Consider the following 21,297-nt stretch of genomic DNA (forward strand, 5'->3'; position numbering starts at 1 on the left):
CGTCGCAGGATGTTGCAGAAAAGGTGTGGAAGGAAGTGTCAGCATTAGGAATTTCGGGGGGGCAAGAAAAGAATTATATGTGGAAGCAATAAGGGGGTTGGAAAGGAATGATGCTGAAAGATTGAAGGAAAGGCTGGCGAAAAAATCAGGTTCTCAATGAATATAAGGTCTTTTAATATTAGAGGGTGTGGCAGTAACATAAAGAAAAGATGTTTGAGGAAGCTGATTGGTATGGGGATGGCGAATATGATTTTTCTGCAAGAAACAAAGTACCAATCTCTGAATAATAATCTGGTTCGAGGTCTATGGGGGTCGGACGATTGCGAATGGTCCAGAAAAGACTCAGTTGGGGCTTCAGGGGGCTTAATTATTATGTGGAAGAAAGGCATCATTGTACCATTATTCAGTTTTAAAACAGAGGGAGCTGTTGGGATTGGAGCTGAATTTAAAGGACAGGTATGCTTTTTTGTAAATGTTTACTCTGCCTGTCATTTAGCTGGAAAAAGAAGGTTATGGGCTGAATTAGTGGAGCTGAAGAACAAATTCAATTCTGGATGGTGGTGTGTGGGTGGAGATTTTAATTCCATTAGAGACGGGAGTGAAAGGCATGGTAGAAGCTCAGGCTGTAGGATGAATGAAATCACTGAGTTTAATGAATTTATAGATTCGTTGGAATTGGTGGACATCCCATCTATTGGCAAACGATTTACATGGTCGAACAAGGAGGGTAATTCAAAGAGCAGATTGGACAGATTTCTCTTGTCAGCGGAGCTAATCGATGGCTGGAAGATTGTGGGTCAAAAGGTGGGCGATTGGGACATTTCAGACCATGCCCCAATTTGGTTAAAAGCTAATGATAAAGATTGGGGCCCCAAACCCTTTAGAGTGAATAACATTTGGTTCGAGCACGCAGAGTTCAAAAACTTCATAGAGGTTTCTTGGAATAGCATACAGGTGGAGGGTAATCGGGCGTACGTGCTGAAGGAAAAGTTCAAACGTATGAGAAGCCTTATGCGTTTGTGGAATAAAGAGACATTTGGTTGGATAGATTTGAATATTGATGAAGCTTCGAAGACGATTAATAGTAGGCATGTGTCAGTAGAGGAATGTTGTGAGGCAAAGGATGCATTATGGAAACATTTACATCTAAAGGAGAGTTTGTTACGCCAAAAGTCAAGACAAAAATGGTTGAAGGATGGTGACTCAAACTCGAAGTATTTCCATCACGTGATCAAAAACCAAAGGTGTCGTAATAACATTGTGTCTGTTCAAGCTGAAGACGACTCTGTTATTGAAGATGTGGTAGGGGTTCGAGATGAGGTTCTGAAAATGTTTGAGGGTAGGTTCAAGGAGCCAATGGCAAACAGGCCTGCTTTGGATAACAACAGTTTTTCTAGTCTGTCAGTGGCAGATAGAACCGGTTTATAAGCAGAATTTTCGAGGGAGGAGATTAGAGCGGCGGTTTGGGATTCAGATGGGGACAAAAGCCCGGGCCCTGACGGTTTTAATCTCAGGTTTATACAGGAATGTTGGAGTGTGTTACAAGAGGATATTTATAACTTTGTGCAGGAGTTTCATAAATCTGCTTCCCTTCCAAAGGCAATTACTGCGTCATTCATAGCATTGATTCCCAAAAATGTGAATCCTCAGGGACTCAATGAATATCGCCCCATATGTTTGATTGGTTGCCTGTATAAAATCATTTCGAAGGTATTGGCAAACAGGATCAAGAAAGTGCTGAAGAATATTATTTCTCCTTCCCAATCAGCTTTTGTTCCAGGCCGACAAATTCTAGACGGGGTGTTGGCACTAAATGAAATTATAGATCATGCGAAAAAAACTAAGAAGGAATGCTTCATTTTTAAGGTTGATTTTCAGCAAGCCTACGACTGCGTAAGCTGGCAATTCTTGAGATTTCTGTTCCGAAAATACAATTTTGGAGTCATCTGGTGCAAATGGATGGAGGCATGTATTTTCAATAGTTCCTTGTCAGTTTTGGTTAATGGGAGTCCAACGAAAGATTTTACGGTGGAAAGAGGATTGCGACAAGGCGATCCATTGTCACCATTTCTATTCACTTTGGTCGCTGAAGGGCTGGCAGTTTTAGTTAATTCTGCAATAGAAGCTGGTAACTTTGTTGGTTATAATCTAAGTAGCGAGGTGGACATCAAGCTGTTACAATTTGCAGATGACACAGTTATCGTTGGAAAAGGATGTTGGCAGAATTTGTGGAGCATTAAAGCCATTTTCAGAGGTTTCGAATTGATTTCCGGCTTAAAAGTGAATTTCCACAAGAGTCGGGTGGTTGGTGTGAATCTGGCGGAGAGCTTTATGGAGGAAGCATCACAATTTTTGTGCTGCAACAGGGAGAAATTACCTTTCAAATTTTTGGGAATTCAAGTCGGGATTAATCCAAGACGTGGTGACGCATGGAATTCTGTTCCAAACAGCTTGAAATCCAAGTTATCTCTGTGGAAATCAAGGCTATTATCTATAGGTGGAAGAGTTACTCTTCTTAATGCTATTTTGTCAAGTTTGCCAATTTACACGATGTCTTTTTATAAAGCTCCGCAAAAAATTATTAAAGACATTATTCGCATTCAAAGCTGTTTCTTGTGGTGTGGTAAAGAAGAGAAAAGGTGTATTAGTTGGGTCAGTTGGTCCGACATTTGCAGACCTAAAAAGGATGGTGGTTTGGGTGTTAAGCACATTGGGCGCTTTAACAATTCCCTACTGACCAAATGGAAGTGGAGGCTGCTGAATGAAGAAGATTCAATTTGGAAGAACATATTGGAAGCGAGATATGGGGAGGTTCAAAAAGCTGTGATTATGGGGGATGAGTTTAAGTTGAAAAAGCATGATTCTGTGTGGTGGAAAGATGTGATGGCAGCAAGTATATCAAAAACTAACAATGCTGATTGTTTTGCAGGTCACATAAGTTGCGGTCTTGGAGCGGGTAACAAAATCTTATTCTGGTTTGGCAGGTGGCACGGTGGGACTCCTTTCAAGGATCTCTTTCCCCTTCTTTTCAATCTGTCAGCTAATCAATTGGGCAGCATTGGGGAAATGGGCAATCGTAGCGGACAGCAGTGGCAGTGGGATTTCCATGTACCAACGGATGCTCTATTGGAATTTCCCGGAGCAATACAGGAAGCGGTGGAGTTAATAGAATTACTGGGCGGTATTTTTCCTGTTGCAGGAGCCAAAGATGTGATCAAATGGTGGCCAAATACAGACGGCAAGTTTTCGGTCAAAAGTTGTTATGCTTTATCTAGAGACATCCAATCGGAGGAGGTGGTTGAGCATGATAAGCTAACAGCTATCAACTGGTTTTGGGCAACTGATGTTCCTTCAAAAATAAAGATATTTGGGTGGAGGGTGATGCTTAACAGACTACCAACAAAAGATCAACTCGCAAAAAGAAATATAATTCATAGGGAGGAGGATAAAAAATGTGCTTTGTGTTTAATAGCTGCTGAAGATTTGGATCATCTGTTTTTTAATTGTTCATTTTCACTCAGAGTGTGAGAAAATATTTGCACATGGCTGGATGTGGGCATGGGGGGTACGGGGACAGCTTCTTCGCATTTTTCTGGTTTCATTCAGCAGCTGATTGGAAAGTTTAAAAAGAAGAAACGGTGCCTGATTTGGTTATCAACAATTTGGTCGATTTGGAACGCAAGAAAAAATTTCATCTTCAACAATACAGCTATTGTTTTAGATGACGTTATTGCCGGTATTAAGCTTGTTTCTTGGCTATGGTTTTCAATTGGAATGAAAAAATGCAGGTTCATTCCTTTTTTCTCTTGGTTTCAAGCTCCGGTGGAGGCCATAAAACATTGTTAACATGGTTATGAATTCTGTTTATGTATTTGTATTGGGTTGTGAGTACCCCTAGTACCACTACAAGAAACCTGCCATATACCAACGGACACCTTTAGCAACTGTAAAAAAAGCGTTGGTATAAAGAGTATTTAGAGACTGGAATTATAAGTCAACCGTTGGTATATGATTTGGAAAAAAAGCCGCTCAATTTTCACCAAAGGCGCTCAATTTTCACCTCTTTAATTTTTTTAATTAAAAAAAGAAAATAAAATTAGAAAATCACTGTCTCACAAGCACGATGGAATGGAACCTCAAACTCTTCAACTCGTCTCCGAATGCTTCCTCAACACTCTCTCTCAAGCACCCGAGCCTCGCCACCGCGCCGAATCCTCCCTAGTTGAAGCAGCCGATCTTCCAAACTTCTACCTCGTCTTACTCCGTCTTGTCCTCGAACAAGCTGTTGGTGAGCAGATCCATTAATCCACCGTCGTCAACTTAAAAAACCACCTCCGTCTCCGATGGGTGTTAAAAGACAGTTCGATCCTTGATTTCAAGATGGAACAGATCAAAATCCCAATCGTCTCTCTAATGCTCTCCGCTACTCCCAAAATCCAATCTCAGTTTAGTGAAACCCTAGCTATCGTTGACAACCATGATTTCTCCAAATCATGGCCATCGCTCTACCTGAACTCGTCGTCTATCTCCAAAATGCATCTCAAGTTAACAAATACGCTTCCATTAATGGTATTCTAGGTACTGCTAATTCGATTTTCAGTAAATTTCGTAAACAATATAAATCCTCCGATCTCTGGATTAATTTAAAGTATTGTCTCGATAATTTTGCTGCTCCCTTTGCTTGAAATTTTTCTTAAGTCTGCATCGTTAATTGTCCTTGCTGCAACTGTGGTACCATCACCACCTGCGGCAAATCTGGTTTAGTCGCATAAATTGTGTTGTAGTTTATTTATGTCATTGAATTTTCAAGAGCTCCCTGAGTTCTTTGAGGATCACATGAAGGAATGGATGACCGAGTTCCAAAAATACCTCACTACTAGGATCACATGAAGGAATGTTGATTTATTGATCTGGTCTGATGATAACATGTAATGATATTTTCCAAATTTTTTGTTAAAGCTCGTTTGATGTTTGATTCTTACATATGAAATTTAGGTACGAGACAAACCTTCGCATAAAAGCTGAGTCTCATGCTGCCTCAGTTGAAGAGAAAGAAGCATCTTTAGAAGGTAGGTTAGGCCAGCTTTCAGAGAGCATAGAGAGAGTGAATAAAATAGAGTTCAGGATGATAATTCACAACTAAAAAGTGACTCAGAGTTTTCTATTTCTAAATAAATGCAAATGCAGGTTGCCATATTTGTTGCTAGTGTTCAAACTAATGGTCGTTTACATCTATGAATAATTCTTTAAATTGTATAATTTTGTTATTGTAGCTTGAACAAGTGGAATGCAAGCTAATAATGCAGAGATAGAAGTAGAGCTGCTAAAAGAGCAACTGGAACATCTTAAGGACCAATTCAATGAGGTATTTCACCCTTTGCTCATTACAAATTTCATAATATCTATTTTGAATGTTTGAAATTTAGATTGCTTTATGTGATTCACAGTTTTTCTGCCCTGCCATGTATACACTTCTTTTCTTTTCTCATTATCTCTCCCTTATTGCTATTCTTTAAGCTTTGCGTGTGTTGGTTCTATTTGGTGGTGCTACAAAATGGATCCTTCCATGCAGACACTTCAGAGGATTTTAGGTGAATGACATTTTTACATTTCTTCGCATTTTATCACCTAATGGCTGGTCAAACTCTGAAAACATTGCTAATATTGACTCCTACGTAAAGGGTTTGTTAGTTGAATGATCAAATTTGGTTTGAATTGAGTTTGTATGTATTAGTATGATGATGGTTAAGGTGAAAATGTAAAATGCAATTTATCATTCTTGTATATTGTCAATTTTATTTTTCCTTATAGCTGATTGTGTACAGTTCTATTGATCCTTATGCAGTTTATAATTCAAATTATTGTCAATAATATTTACAATTGTGCTTGTAGATTCTTATATATCATGTGCTAATGGAAGTGCTATCATGAATGCATGACAATTGACACTTAGTATTTGCTCTTATTTGAAACCTGTGTTTGTATATGGGAGTTAATTGAATTGTAGATCATACACATAGTTGTTGGATGTGTGTCCATTAAAAAGTCTTTTTTTAATTCATGTTTTCATGCTCATTTCAATAGGATATGGATGCTTCTAATGTTCCAAACGAGAAAAAATTTCGAAGTTCATGTCCGGATGAAGATTGAAGAGAGGAAGATTAAAGGCTTCTTTTATCTTAGATATGCGTTTTTTTTTATTTTAAATTTTTTGTAACATCTATTTTGGTGCTTTTATCTTTTAGACAAAATCTCGTTTTTTTCGTTATTTTGATACATTTGTAAGGCTTACTATTTTGACAATATAATTGAAAATTTATTTGACGTTACTTTAAATTTTGTGTGATGCATATAGAAAATATTGCCAAATTTTGATTATTAAAAAATATAAATTATAGGAATTAAATAATTGTAAAAAAACAGAGACATATATACCAACACTTAATTTCACCTATACCAACGGAAATACATGGTGGATAAAACTATTAAATAGTGTAATTGACCGTTGCTATAGCCTTAAAATTTTGACCAACGCCACAAAATCGCCGTTGGTATAAGATATTGGGACGGTAATTTTCCGACGGTATAGGAAATTATAGTTGACGGAAACAAACGTCCGTTGGTATAGGTTTTCTGACTTTTACCAACGGAACGTCCGTTGGTATAGGTTTTCTGACTTTTACCAACGGTTTTTGGACCTTTACCAACTGATTTTTATCGTTGGTAAATGTCAAATGTCAAATGTCAAAAAAAAAACATCCATGAAGAGATAAAGACATCTTTTATACTCTTTTCCGTTCCAAATTATTTGTCCTAATAGCTCACTTCATACCGATTAAGAAACAACAATAAATAAAAGAGAAAATTGTGACATTACTAAGTTTACCTGATTAACTATTAATGTATTTGAAATAACATTAATATTAAGTGAGAAAAAAATAAATTAAAAATATTTATTGAAGAATACAATTGGAAGATTAAATATAAAATTCAGTGACCTATTATCTATTTCAGTGTATTTGGATAGTAAAAATAATTGTTATTCAAGGATAGAATTAAGGATATAGTTTAAAATAAGTGTTATTCAAGGGTAAAAGAAATTTATTTAATTGAAATAATTATTAAAGTATGAGTATTTCTAATATTCATTTCAATTAATAAAACTTTTTTTATATAAAAAAAAACTATCCTGCGTGCATCAGATAATATTAATTATTTTAATTATATATATATATATATATATATATATATATATATATATATATATATATATATATATATATATATATATATATATATATATATATATATTTCTCTTAAACTATAGTACGTTTATAAATCACGTTATAATTTCAATACAACATTAATACATCTTTTTCTAATACACATTATATCATTTATCACTCTTCTTTTAATTTGGTTTTCTTATATAATTATTGAAGGATATTTTATAAAGCTATACTACAATCATTTTATTTTTTTATAGAGTAATAATTATATTTTGTAATTAGTATGAAACACTAGCGGAGTCAAAAATTTTAAAAAGTTTAGACAAAAATTTTATATCGTTGATTATTCATCTATTTTAATTTTCACTCCTATTTTTATAATTTTACCCATAATTTTACTTCTGATTTTGTCTAAAAATCGACTATTAAATTGAAGGAATATAAAAAAAATAAGGGTTGAGTTCGGACGCGTACTCTAGATCACTTGGCCTTGGAACCGTCTCGGTATGAAATACCAAAAATATCTTATAATTTGAGAGGAAGATAGTATATTAGAATGAGTAGTCGTGATTCTGGTGTTTTAATCTCATCGTGTGGTCCTGTTCATTCATGGACCATCAGAATTCAAGTTTCCTTAATTGCATGGCCTATGTAATATCACGTCCCACCTGATGTTGATGTTGCTTGCCTACCCGTCTGATTATTACCAGGCGTGTTCAATTTTATGGTCACGTGTTTTAATCCTCCATCGTACAATAGCATGTGCAACTGATCCAGCACTAACAAGTGGATCTGAGTTTTTCTAAAAAACAAACAAAAATTTTAAATCTGGGTATGAAAAAATTGGATGAAGATAAGAAAAATAAAAATATAACTTTAAGTAATTTTTTACTCAAAATTTATGTGATGGAATTTTAATGTTCTTCAACAAAAAGAGAACAAGTATTTTGATGAGATTTTAATTTTCTTCTCACTTTGTATACTGAAAACAACCAAATTACCTGGTATTTTAAGTAAAAAAAAGACGACTTTTCCATGACAGAAAAAAAACCACCTTGTTCAAATTATTAAAGTTTTTCAATCGAATTTTTATTAATTCTAGTATCTTAATTTAATGACCAACTAGAGTATACCTGTGCGAGACACGAGTTTAAATTTAGTATGATTAGTTTTGATTAATATGACTATACGAAATTCAAAATAATTATATAATGATTAAGGATATACTCACGGCCTTGGACCGTCTTCATGCGAGGCACGAGATAAAAGGATTAAAGAGAATTTTATACATAATAAAAATATTTTCTCTCATTTAAAATGTTTCAATAAAAAAATTTGATAATTCATTTATTTTTTTAAAAAATATTGACTTTTGAGATAGAATTTTGTAAATATTAAAAATAATTTTTATTTATTGAGTCAAGTTTTAAAATTAAGAATTATTTTTTACAAACATACATAAGTGAAAATTCTAGTAACTCACACGCGATGTCGTACTGGATGTTATGACATCAACAATTACACAGTACAAAATGTTAAAACGGAAACGCATAAAAACAGTAAAGAACACATCAAATTGTTCACCCAGTTCGGTATACAGCAATACCTACTCTGGGGGCTACCAAGCCAGAGAGGGAATCCAATATAAGCAGAATTAATTCAGAGTTAAACTTCCCCGTTTACAACTCCTCACTTAAGACCTACCCAATGTAATTCCAATACAATCATCAAAAGACAATTGCTTGGAGTACAAGAGACTAAACACACAGCTACAGAACTACGGTTCTTCACAATTAACAAATTTTCTCTCTGCGTTCCAAATTAGGATTTATAGTCTTCTTATATGCAGCTCTTGGGCCTTGGGCTTCTCAAGAGTTAAATTAGGGTTAACCAAGTTAACCTAATTTACACGTCATCTGGTTGTTACAGAATATGCTGTCAGCCAAATCTTCTAGACAAAATATTCAGCACACAATAAAAGGTTTCCTAAATTGTAGATTGAGAGAAATCAGGAAACACAATAATAAAACATAGCAGCTTCTGCTGTCAGACAAGGATGTCATGACATCGGTCATGACATTCACTAACAGAACCTCTATTAGCTTAACACATATGCAACCTACATAACACAATATAAATCATGTCATGACATCAGTCAAGACATTTAAACACCTAGATATGTTTTGCCACAAATGCAACCATATCTAGGTGGTTGGATTTTAGGAGGAGATAAGGGTTTGGGTTTGTAGAGAAATTGGGTTTTTGAGTTTGCAGAGTAACTTTCGTGAATGGTGGTGGGGGGAAAGTGAAATGGCTGGATTAATAGACAATGTAGCGACGTGGAATGCACATCGCTAGTTGCCACGTGACATACACGTCGCAATATGGCAACGGTCACATACACGCCTGCAAAGCTGCCACTGTGTCACATCAATGGAACGTTGTTTTTGATTTTTAAATGTAGCGACGTGATAATAACGTCACAACCAAATTTTTCATAAATTTGAATACTCCCCCCATTTGAACGTTATGGGGTGTGGAATTAATTTATGTAATTAATGTAGCGACGTGTATCCCACGTCGCAACTATTTTTCACATTACCCCATGTCTGACTTCTAGTCACTTTAAAGCTGTAAAGTGATTTATTATTAAAATATAGGTGGGGGTGTTAAAGTCACGTCGCAACAAGAATTTTCTAGCCACGTGTTGTCCACGTCGCTAATTATGTCGCTGGGGAGGAGTTTTTTTGTAGTGTTCATCGTCGAAATGGTGTGAAGTCATTAATGCTAGATTTTCACATTCTTTGCTTTTGGAATCGGAAGATGAACTTATTTCATTATCTTCTCATGCTACATATGCTTTCTTTGAATTTTTATCTTTCTTTCTCTTGAAGTATTTATTATTCTTTTCAAGTGTAAGGCATTCACTTTTAAAATGTCTTTTTTCTCCATATTCAAAGCATGTAACCTTCATTGTTGGTGCTTCTTTTTTAATGATCTCTTTTTTTCTTTATTTTCTTAGAAACTTTTCAAACTTCTTGATAAGAACATCATCTTCTTCACTAGTGGACTCATCCTCTTGATTGCTATCATGATGTTTGAATCTCGTCTTTAAGGCAATCTTTTAAATCTTTTACTTGAATTTTATGTTTTCAAGTCTTCCGATTTCGTTTCATATTCTTGAAGTTTTCCAAACAATGTTGTAGAAGTCATTCTCGATAGAATTTTCTTCTCGGATATTGCCGCCACTTTTGGTTGTCATATTCCATGGTTAAGTATCTAAGCACTTTAAGATTGAGTTCCTCGATAGTTAGAGTCTTACCAAGTGCTTTCAAATTATTTACTAAGTGCATGAATCTTTTCTGCATGTTGAAGATGGATTCTCTGGGGTGCATTTTGAATAACTCGTATTCTTGACTCAACGTGTTTAATCGAGATCATCTTTACCTTTCTTATTACTATTAGATTTGCCTTTATCAAAACATATTCATCATGGATCATGGAGAAGCTTGTCTTCACAATATTTTAATTAATTGAATGTTATCTAATTTTATTATTTTAATAACTATTATTAATACATTCATTTTAATAAATGATATAATTTTTATTTTTAACATCAATTCAATTAATTATTTGCTTAAAATTATGAATAATTAATCTACACCATCCATTCCTTATTACTTATCGAGAATCATTTTGTTTCTATTTATTTAACATTTTTAAAATTAAATACAAAAATTGATTTATATATATTGTTTTGTTCCTAATTCCCTTAATTATTTATTATAGTGAACAAGATATAAAATATTATAAATGAATAGAAGTATTGTAGGAAAAACTAAATAATAAAATTTTAAAATTGTGGAAAAGCATTTATAAGAAAATCATAAAGTAGTAACATATTTATTGGAATGTGTCTTACTTAACATACAACATACACACTTACCACATATGGTACTTAACATACACACTTACCACATCTAAATGATAGAAATGTGATATATGATACACACTTACCACATCCAAGTAGTAGTTATTATAGGTTTGTAACCCAAATAATATTTGGATTAATATTTTAAAAGTAATACGAAGAACCATAAGCTCGGGGGAATCCCGGTGTGGTATAATTAAAACAGCGAAGATTATCTCCGTATTCAACTCCAAGTATATCACAATATCTCATATAATATCCAACGCGATTACTCTCATTTACAGTTGTGACCTTCAATCCACAGATGATGTATGATCTGATAACGGCCGCCAACACGTACGTCGTCATCCCATATCCTGGAAACCTCCGTTCATCAATATCATAACTAGCTGGGACCCATGTTCCCACCATAACATCGTGCCCGGGTGGCAGATACTCACGGTTGAACTGCGGAGGAGGTGTCATCCAAAACCATATAGCGGACTTGAAGGATATAACAGGGTCAGTGGCTACAAGTTCTGGATTATTCAGCAAATCAACACCTATGGCTTTTCCACATTTTCCGTATAATTCATTCCCGCGTAGGTGAAATGGACCCCTACCGTAGTAATTCTTTGCGGGAGCACATGGGAATTCAGAGCTTGGTTCGCAGTAGTTGTTGCTCGGATTTCTTTGCGTCACATTACAATATCCCCATTCAAATGGTCCTAGAAATTCCCTTGGTCTACCGCTCGTTTCGTGAGAACTTTGACCAAAGAAAGCAGCAATGTCTCTTTTTTTATCATCTTCACTGTTTCCTTCATTACCGAACTTGGGGAATGTCTTGGCAGCTTCCACGAATGCTTCATATGTGTAAAATCCTCTCCCCTCGCATCTATTATCGTCCCGATTCTTGAGCATCTCGTTGAAATCTTTTCTGGAGATGAGATACTCTTCTATAGGAGATGGAGGAGACGGAGGAGGAGATGGAGGTGGTGGAGGAGGAGAAGGAGGTGGTGGTGGAGGAGGACGAAAAGATGGAGGTAATAAAGGAGGAGCAAGAGGAGGGCTGGTTCCGGGACATTGACTCTGGCAACCGTCGCCGCAGTAGATTGGGGTTGATCCACAAAAACCCCATGCACTGCAACATAACTGATCACGGCACAATGCACCACCAGCTTGAATTCCGCATTGCGGCGGATCTAGATCTGCCAGACACCATCTTGATGATCCTATAGCAAGTAGTATCACTACTACTACAGAGAATGGATTGGTTTTCAATATCATCATGATTGTTTGTGAATTTGTATATGCTAACTCCCTCCTCTATCTACTATTTATATGCTTCAAAACTCTATCTTTAATGATTAAATATGGTAATAGTTAAGGTTTTTTTTTTTTATGCTAATACTAGTTAAGTTTACCTGGATAGAACTGTGGGTAAATTACCCAATCTCACGTGGCACCAATTGAAAATTTAATTTATCAATATTTATATATATTTTAGAGAAAAAATATATGTACTGACGGTCAAGAATTCACCAAAATGTTTATACAAAATCTGTAAAAAAATAAATAAATCATTTGAAACACACATTGTTTGTTTTAACTAGTGCCTACTCAAATGAGTAATCTACCCAAAAATATTATAAAGGAAACGTAGAAAAAAACTAAATCTTTTGCTTACTAAAAAAACAAGTTAACAATCATGCATTCATCTTGATAGTATTAATAATACTACAACATAATTATAACAATAAGTTAAAGAAAGTAAAGTATGCATTATGAATACACAGCAACTGCATAATAAATGAGGGAAAATTCCTACCTAAACACAGCAACTGCATAATAAATTCTTTTACATACAATTAATCATAAAATTTTAATTAATTAAAAAATAAATAAACCATTTTTTTTCTCATTCATAATCACAACCACCCCATGAATCCAATTAAAAAAAAATTAAAGTTTAGACAAATTAAAAAATTTCTCTCTTCTAATTAGCTGTTCATAAAAATGTGAATTTAGGGTTGTTTCCATGCAAGAATTTTTCATAAATGAGTAGCCGTTTGTGTTTCTCGTGTTTTAATCTCAATGTGTGGTCCTTAATTTGCATGGTTGATGTAATATAACGTCCCACCTGAAGTTGATTTAACAGTGTTAATTTGCATGGCCAATTTTTGTTAGAAAAATGTTATTCATACATCAAATGTTACACCTACACCATAGACACTGTAATTGGTTTTTATCGGATGTTGTCAGATTATACTAGATGTTGTAGGTGCATATACCTTTGCAAAAAGTTGTGACTAACGCTTTCACATACATCAAAGTTTTTGTTAGAAAAATGTTATTTATACATCAAATGTTACACCTGCTCTGAAAGCGTGTTTGCGGGAGTTCATATAATCTGACTACATTGCCAGGTGGTTTTTACACCCCAATGTTATCAGATTATATGCACTCCGGCAAACACACTTTCTAAGACTTGTAGATAACATACATTCCATGTGAAATAGCTTGTTCAGAGAAGGTGGCACAATTGGTTCAGAGCAGGCGTAGCAGTATATTCAGTGACTTGTTGGGTGAATTTTACCTAGAAAAGTTTGAATATTCAAAACTTGCAGGGTGAAATTTAACTGACAAATATCTGATAATTTGAGTAGTTGCTCATGATTCTCGTGTTTTAATGTCTAACATGTGGTCCTGTTCATATATGGACCATCAGAATTCATGTTTCCTTAATTTGCATGGTTGATGTAATATAAGGTCCCACCTGAAGTTGATGTAACAGTATTAATTTGCATGGCCAATTTTTGTTAGAAAAATGTTATTCATATATCAAATGTTACACCTACACCGTAGACACTAACTTGTACCGTAGATCACAATATCCAAACTCGCACTTAAAATCACCATTCGAATTCGAACTCGAATCTAAAGACTATTCTAATGGCAAAATAACACTCACACTCATATCCGTTGAATTCGGGTTTTTTCACCCAAACCCGTAACAAAATATATAAAATATATTTTTCCTACAATTTTTCTACAACTTTCCAATATATATAAGCGAGTGTGAGTTCGGGTTTCGGACGCGGGTTTCACACTACCCAAACCCGCACCCAAAATATCGGGTGGCACCCAAACCCAGTCAACTCGGGTTCGGGTGCGGGTGGGCTCCACGGGTTTGGGTCTGCTTGTCATCCCTAATCCAAACAGTTGTCGAAATTATACCAAAACTATAGAGTATTCCAAATCAATCTTGATGAACAAGATTCAATTAATCGGTCGATATTCGCCTCTTGTTCTTCACTCTTTATTCGAGTGAATCAACCAACATTGATTGCAAGATGATTCTGATGCGCAATTGTTAATGGAAAAAGAAAGAAAAGATGAATTGGAGAAGAGAGAAAATTAGGGTTTGAACAAAAGGAAGAAGAGAATATTTCTGCAGAGTTTCTCTCTAACCACAAACTGTGATTTTATTCTCTATTATGCAACTGCATTAAGTGTTTACAACAATAGGGTAAGTTGAGAATATTTTCTGACGAATCCTCCAAATACAAGTTATTTGCATTAAATTTTGTTGGGCTAACAAGACTATGGTTTAATGGACTGTCGGACGGGAGCATTGAATCATGGGTAGATTTCTGCGAACGATTCTCTATGCACTTTACTTCTCCAAAATATCGATGATTGTAACTGCTTTGAGCAGGATTATTCTAGGGAAGAAGTAAAGCATGCAGTCCTATATCGACCGATTTACGCAAGTTACAGTTGAAACCGAGGGAGCCGAAGAAAGCCTTGAGTGTTTGATCAATAAAAATGGCCTTTTGTGGAACATCCCTTCAGTGGTGATTGACGCTGAATTTGGTAGGGAGGACCACTGTTTGATCCCCCGCAACTACGATCGGGAGGAGGCTGGAACCACTTTATGTCAGAACTGACCCCCGAACCAGACTAAATCGGTGGTTATAAACCAAAAAAAAAAAGTACGAACCACTTAGAAGATGCTGAGCATGGCTTAGTCTTGCAAGATCCTAGAAGAAATTTTGAATGTCTTATCTGACAATCCAACTTTCGCCAAGACAAAGTCTAGTCGCCCGACCAAGAATAAGTCTCACCGGCGGAGGGATGATAAAGAAAAGTGTTTGGTGTATATACTTCGTACAAGTGTATACCAACTACACCTTATAAAAGAGATAAAAGGAAAGTGTTAGGATAAATATGAAAAAATTAATGAAGTAATAGAAAAAAAATATAAACTAAATTGTTGAATATTAGAGAACATGAGGTGAGTTTTGGTGTCCGCTGAAAAAATAAATGTTAAAATTTTTTCGATTAGGTTACTTTTGTAAATCTATCATATAAGAAAATTAAATGCTGTGGAAAATACTTATATGCCGTGCTGCTTCTTTATGCTGCCACGTGGATAGCTCCTATAATTTACTTTCTTTTATTTTATTTTTTTCACTAATTTATCAAGTTGTTCACGTGTTATTGATTTGAAAAGTCAAATTTTATCAACTTTTTGACATAAACTTTTTTATCTAATTATTAAACTATTTGTCTTCTTCCATCACACTTCTTTCTCTCTCCTCTTTTCTCTTATTCTCTCACCTCTCTTTTCATTTTCTCCTATTATTTTATGTTCTCATCTACGTATTTTTTTATAATTTTTGTTTTGATCATTTTTGTTTTTATTTTTGTAGATATTTCACAAGATCTCAACATGCAATTAAGATTCATGCAAGTTTGTCAAAGGATTTTTTCTTTGTTAAACAAGGTAAAATCTCTCTAAATTTCTATTATGTTTCTTCCATTTCAAATTCTAAGCATATTTTTCTTGGTTCTCTTCTTTAAGCTATATATTGATATTTACTTTATATTTTAAATCCAGATCTATAAAAATAATTTGTTATAAACGTGCAGATTTTAATTTGAAAATGAATTTAAAGAGAGACCAAATATATTTTTGTAATTGTATTTCCTCTTGCTGTGAGTCTCAACAATTTGTTGCAGAAGTTTTATTCGTTCCAGAAGTTTTATTTGTTGAAGTTTTTTACTCCAACAATAAATATCATCAACTCTTTCTTAGTCTTCTTTTTTTCTTCAAATCTAAAAAACATTGTTGATCTACTATTTTCTTCTTCGAATATAAAAAAAAAATTACATTTTGGATCTGGAACTAATAACTGAAGTGTTGTATCTTTAAACATTATTGATATTATATTTGATTTCATGGAGAGTTACAAAAAATAAAACTCTGATTTTGATGCAGGACTAATTTATATGTTCATCATCTTTATTATAGCACATATTTATCTGATGATTTCATTCTATTGTATGCCTTGAAAAAAATAAAACTCTGGTTTTGATGTAGGACTAAATGAATAAAGTTGTTCTGAGGAATAAAAAAATATAAAAGAGTCAAGCCATATTATTTTGAATACCCCTTTATTTTATTTTTATCATTTATTTATAACATGTCTTTGATTGATTTCTATAATTTTTTTATGAAATTAAATATACTTAAATATCATTAATTTGTCATTATTTTATTTTGCTTTATTATTGAATTTATTTTGATTATGAATATATAAATATGTTTATGTCATATAAAATATATTTAATGATGAATTAAAATATGTAAATATGACATTGAAGTAAAATATTGAGATGAGTATCAAAGACACATTGGTTATAAATTGTGTGTCTCAAGACAAAAGTAATTATAAAATATATTATAGAGTAAAGATCTACTAGAATGTGTTGGAGTATGCTACACATGTACAATAATATGTTAAGATATTCATATTAATAATAAATGATAATATTAATAATATTAAATTAATTATTCAAAATCTATATTTATTTGAATTTTTTTGTTAAGTCAAATAATTCGTACTACTATTCTCTTAATATTTCTAGTAGATGTTATCATTTGCGTGTCTCACACGTTTTTCTATAATTAAATTAGCATTGCAAATGATTTTTAATAAATGCATAATAAATTAGACTATCATTTATCATCTTTATATAATTTTTTTCTATAAATAAATATGTATTATACATATTTTTAATATAAATTTATGATTTGATATTGTCAAATTGTAGAATTTAAATCAATTAATTAATTAGAGAATATAATTTTCTCCCATTAAGGAAAAGATATTAGACAATAATAAAAATAATTATATTTATTATTTTTTTATAAAATAATTATCATAATTAATTTAAATGAGAGAGTAATACACCATATAATGGGTCATGTATCTTAAGATATATGTTATGCCCTATGACTTATACTATTGTGTATCATGATTTAATTTTCTCATCCTTTTTACTGCTATGAGATGACAACACTTCTACATCTCCTCAAAAGTAACAATTCTTTGCATTTTAATATATTAGTTTTTCAAATTGCACAGTTATCAATCTCTAACTCTATGGATATCTACATATTGCTATACTATACCAATCTCTAACTCTATAGTGTTTATTATTCAAGACATGAGGCTTTTTAAAAACAAAAGAAAACAATTTTTTTCACTTTGTCTCTACAACTATTGTTTTTATAAATCAGCTTAAAAATTGTTTTTAAATATTTAAAAAATATTATATTTTAATTTTGTTGTTTAGATTAAAAAATTAACACAAAAATTAAATATTATTTTTACTAATTTTTTTACAACAAAGAAAAATAGTTTGAATAAACTTTTAATTTAAGATATAATATTTTTGTAAGATATAATAACATTATGTCTACATCATTTCAAATAATATTATTCTACTTTACTTATTCCTTATTTATTACTATCACATATATGCTTCTACTTTAAGTTTGTCGTTCTTTAGGTTTGTGAATTCTTGATAGGGTTTTGGTCTGGTCCCCCTATCCTTTTTGTATCTGTTTTCTTTTCTCTTAATATATCAGTTAAAAAAAACTTTTATCTCATGTCCCAACACAATAGGTTCATAATTTGATTACCTATTTGATTAAATAGGTTCATAATTATCCTATATCAATATAAATTTTAGATTAAATTTTTTTTAGTAATAGCCGGAACAAGTGTTATAACAGTTATAAATTTTAATAATTTTAAGTGTTATATATATATATATATATGGAGCATATCAAGTGAGAGCATTTTATAATGAGAGATGAGAGGAACAAATATCAACCATTGAATTTACCAAGAGAGAGAAGTTAATAGCCACATTAAATTATTAACATTCTCTCTATTAATAGCCACATTAAATTAATAGCCACATTATATATATAAAAGTTTTATAATAGTCAAATTTTAGTTTTTTTTTAATATATAGTTATTTGATGTTTTTTTTAAAATATTATATGATGTACATTTACAAATAAGGTAACAAATGTATTATTTATGTAAATGTTTTTATATAGGAAAAAAATATTGTTTATCCGGATTTTTTTAAACAATGTTATTTTTATAAATGAGAAATAAATATATTTTTAATTAATGCTAAAATAAATAATATTTATGTACGAGAAAAAATATATTAACTATTCAAATATTTTTATATGCAAAAAATATAAAGGCATGTGTTTTTAAATCAAACAAATACGCGTTCAAAACTATAGTGAGTCAGTAAAATTTTAATAAAATGGAACAACTTAACTATTGATCCACATTTATTACGAGCAAAATGAATATTAATATTTACAAATATTTTTTAACGGGACATGAAGTTACTTAATGTTGATTAATAACGGGACATGGAGTTACTGATCAAAATATTTTTTATTAACGGAACATAAAGTTACTGATCAAAATAATTTTTTAATGGGACATGAAGTTACTTAATGTTGATTATTTATTTCCCAAATAATTTTAAAAAAGAATGTACATTGAAACAGGACATGAAGTTATTAATCAAAATATTGATTATTAACGGGACATGAAGTTACTGATCAAAATATTTTTTATTAATTATATATTTAATTATTATTTTTCACGGGTAACCAAATACTTTTTATTAAAAAAATATATATATTTGAAACAAATGCGCGTCCCGTACCAGAACCCGTGCGAACGCACGGGTTTGTTACTAGTTATAGAAGAGTTTAATGCTATATAATATATTTAAGTTTTTTATTATAAAATACATTTATGAAAAATATTTTAAATTTGTATTTGACTTTTTTTCTTATATTTTTATATAAAAGTATGGTAAGATTTAGTTAAATATCTATCATATAAGAAATATAGATGTTCTTGAAATACCATTTTTGCCCTTTTTCCCAATACTCATCAATGAAGCTGTTCACGTGGACACCCTCTACTTTCTTCTTTTCCATTTCCATAACTTTACACAACTTGCCTTTTCCCAAAACCATTTGTTACTTCTATCATTTGCATGTTTAGCATGGATTAATATTTTATTCTCATTTTTTTCCATCCACTTTTCTTTCTCTCTTCTCTCTCTCTTTGTTTACTGCATCTTTCTTTTTTATCTCAACATTCTCTCTTCTTTCTTCCCTAACCTCTTGCTTAAAGATTCAATCTTTATGTTGTGTTTCATCTCAAACATGGTTTTTTAGAAAATATTTTCTTCATATCTCTTCTTCTCTTTCTAATCTCTATATTTTCCATTCACTTTTATGATTTTTAAGTTACTATCTTTTTTGTGTTGTTACTTTGAAGATTCAACCATTATATTTATTACTTTTTTGAAAAGATTTTTTTTTTTGCATTTCATTAATATTTTGGGTGCTAATTTTTGTAGATGTGGACTATAATGAGATGGAACAAAAATTTTCAGATATGAAATTATACCATATAAAATTATACCATATCTTTGGATTGAGTTGAGACAAAATAGTGACAATGATGGAACCGAACAATGATGTTTTCTTTTTCTTTACACTTTCTTTTCTCTTTTCAACCTAGGAATGCTATGATTTGACATATACAATGTAATCTCATAAGTGTATCTTATATCAATTTTTTTACACATTCAATTAAGTTTTATCTTTATACTCTATCATATATATTTTATTAATTATATATGCGTCATGTTTTTTATTAAATATGTTGAGGATTATATTTTATTTTTTATTAAATATTTCATTTTATATTAAATAATAGACTTAATGTTTATAAAATTATTGAAACTCGAAATATTTTATTACCAATTTTAATATATGTTTTTCTTACAAAAGTTGATAGTAGATATTTTAAATAACTTTTTATGACATGATTAAATGTTAAAATATTATTAAAAGTATAATTTTAATATTTAACTATTAATTAATTTAAATTAATAAATTTTAAAAAAATATAAAAAATAAATATTTAATTTATTTTTTTAAGTCTATGATTGTTTATTTGATGTTTCTTTTTCTAAAATACAATATATTAACTACGAGGGCATATCATATGAGAATGCCATATTTATATGAGAATGTGAGAATGAATCTGAACCATTGTATTTTAAAATAAATGGTGGAGATTATAGCTGGATCTTTTTTTTCTCTCTCCTACTTCATTTATTTCAAAATGTATGAGAGAAAAAAAAAATATTCACCTATAATCTCCACCATTTATTTTAAAACCCAATGGTTCAGATTCATTCTCACATTCTCATATAAATAAATAAGTCATTCTCATATGATATGTCCTCTATTAACTACAATGACTAATACTAACACATATTAAAATATAATTAATAATAATATTATTATTTTTGTATAAAACTATTTTGGTATAAAAATATATTAAATTTAAATATATGGCAAATTGGTACTATTATTTTGTATATTTTTTACTATAGGATTATGATTATAAATTTATGTCTAATTGATACATATTTTTCAGAGAACTTTATTACATTATAATGTACAATATATTAATTTTTTATTAAATTTTAAATTTGTTTAGTTACTATTACTTTTTAAAAAGATAATAAATATTATAAAATATTAAATATAATTTTTGTTTATTTCTACTGCCGTAACATTAGGGTTTCTACTGCCGTAACAATAGGGGTTTGATATAAGGTTTGTCATTAAAGTAGAGTAAATAGGGGTAGTTGGTTTGTCTTATTTCTCTAAAGTTTTAGAAACAAGTATACGATGGTTCATTGTATTTATATTTTCTTCAGACATTTCTTAAACCTACT

At 31.6% G+C, this 21,297-nt stretch overlaps 1 protein-coding gene and 1 long non-coding RNA gene across 5 annotated transcripts; one reads left to right on the forward strand and one right to left on the reverse strand.

Annotated features, from left to right (window-relative positions):
- The first annotated feature begins 4,111 nt into the window (after positions 1–4,111).
- On the forward strand, positions 4,112–6,635 carry LOC131655038 (uncharacterized). Of its 4 annotated transcripts, XR_009299635.1 has the most exons (5): positions 4,112–4,578; positions 4,996–5,069; positions 5,274–5,365; positions 5,518–5,591; positions 6,085–6,634. It is a non-coding gene; the product is annotated as an uncharacterized LOC131655038 (long non-coding RNA). The 4 variants fall into 4 exon arrangements; XR_009299634.1 differs by having other exon boundaries at positions 4,996–5,187; positions 5,518–6,635; XR_009299633.1 differs by having other exon boundaries at positions 5,518–6,634.
- Positions 6,636–11,101: 4,466 nt separating this feature from the next.
- Positions 11,102–12,458, reverse strand: LOC131655039 (endochitinase-like). The gene has a single exon (XM_058924948.1). The coding sequence runs from the start codon at positions 12,427–12,429 to the stop codon at positions 11,305–11,307; it is 1,125 nt and encodes a 374-aa protein (XP_058780931.1). The 5' UTR covers positions 12,430–12,458; the 3' UTR covers positions 11,102–11,304.
- Between the last annotated feature and the right edge of the window lie 8,839 nt (positions 12,459–21,297).

The sequence above is a fragment of the Vicia villosa genome, linkage group LG3 (genome assembly GCF_029867415.1).
Source record: "Vicia villosa cultivar HV-30 ecotype Madison, WI linkage group LG3, Vvil1.0, whole genome shotgun sequence".
In the NCBI taxonomy this organism is placed as follows: Eukaryota; Viridiplantae; Streptophyta; class Magnoliopsida; order Fabales; family Fabaceae; genus Vicia; species Vicia villosa.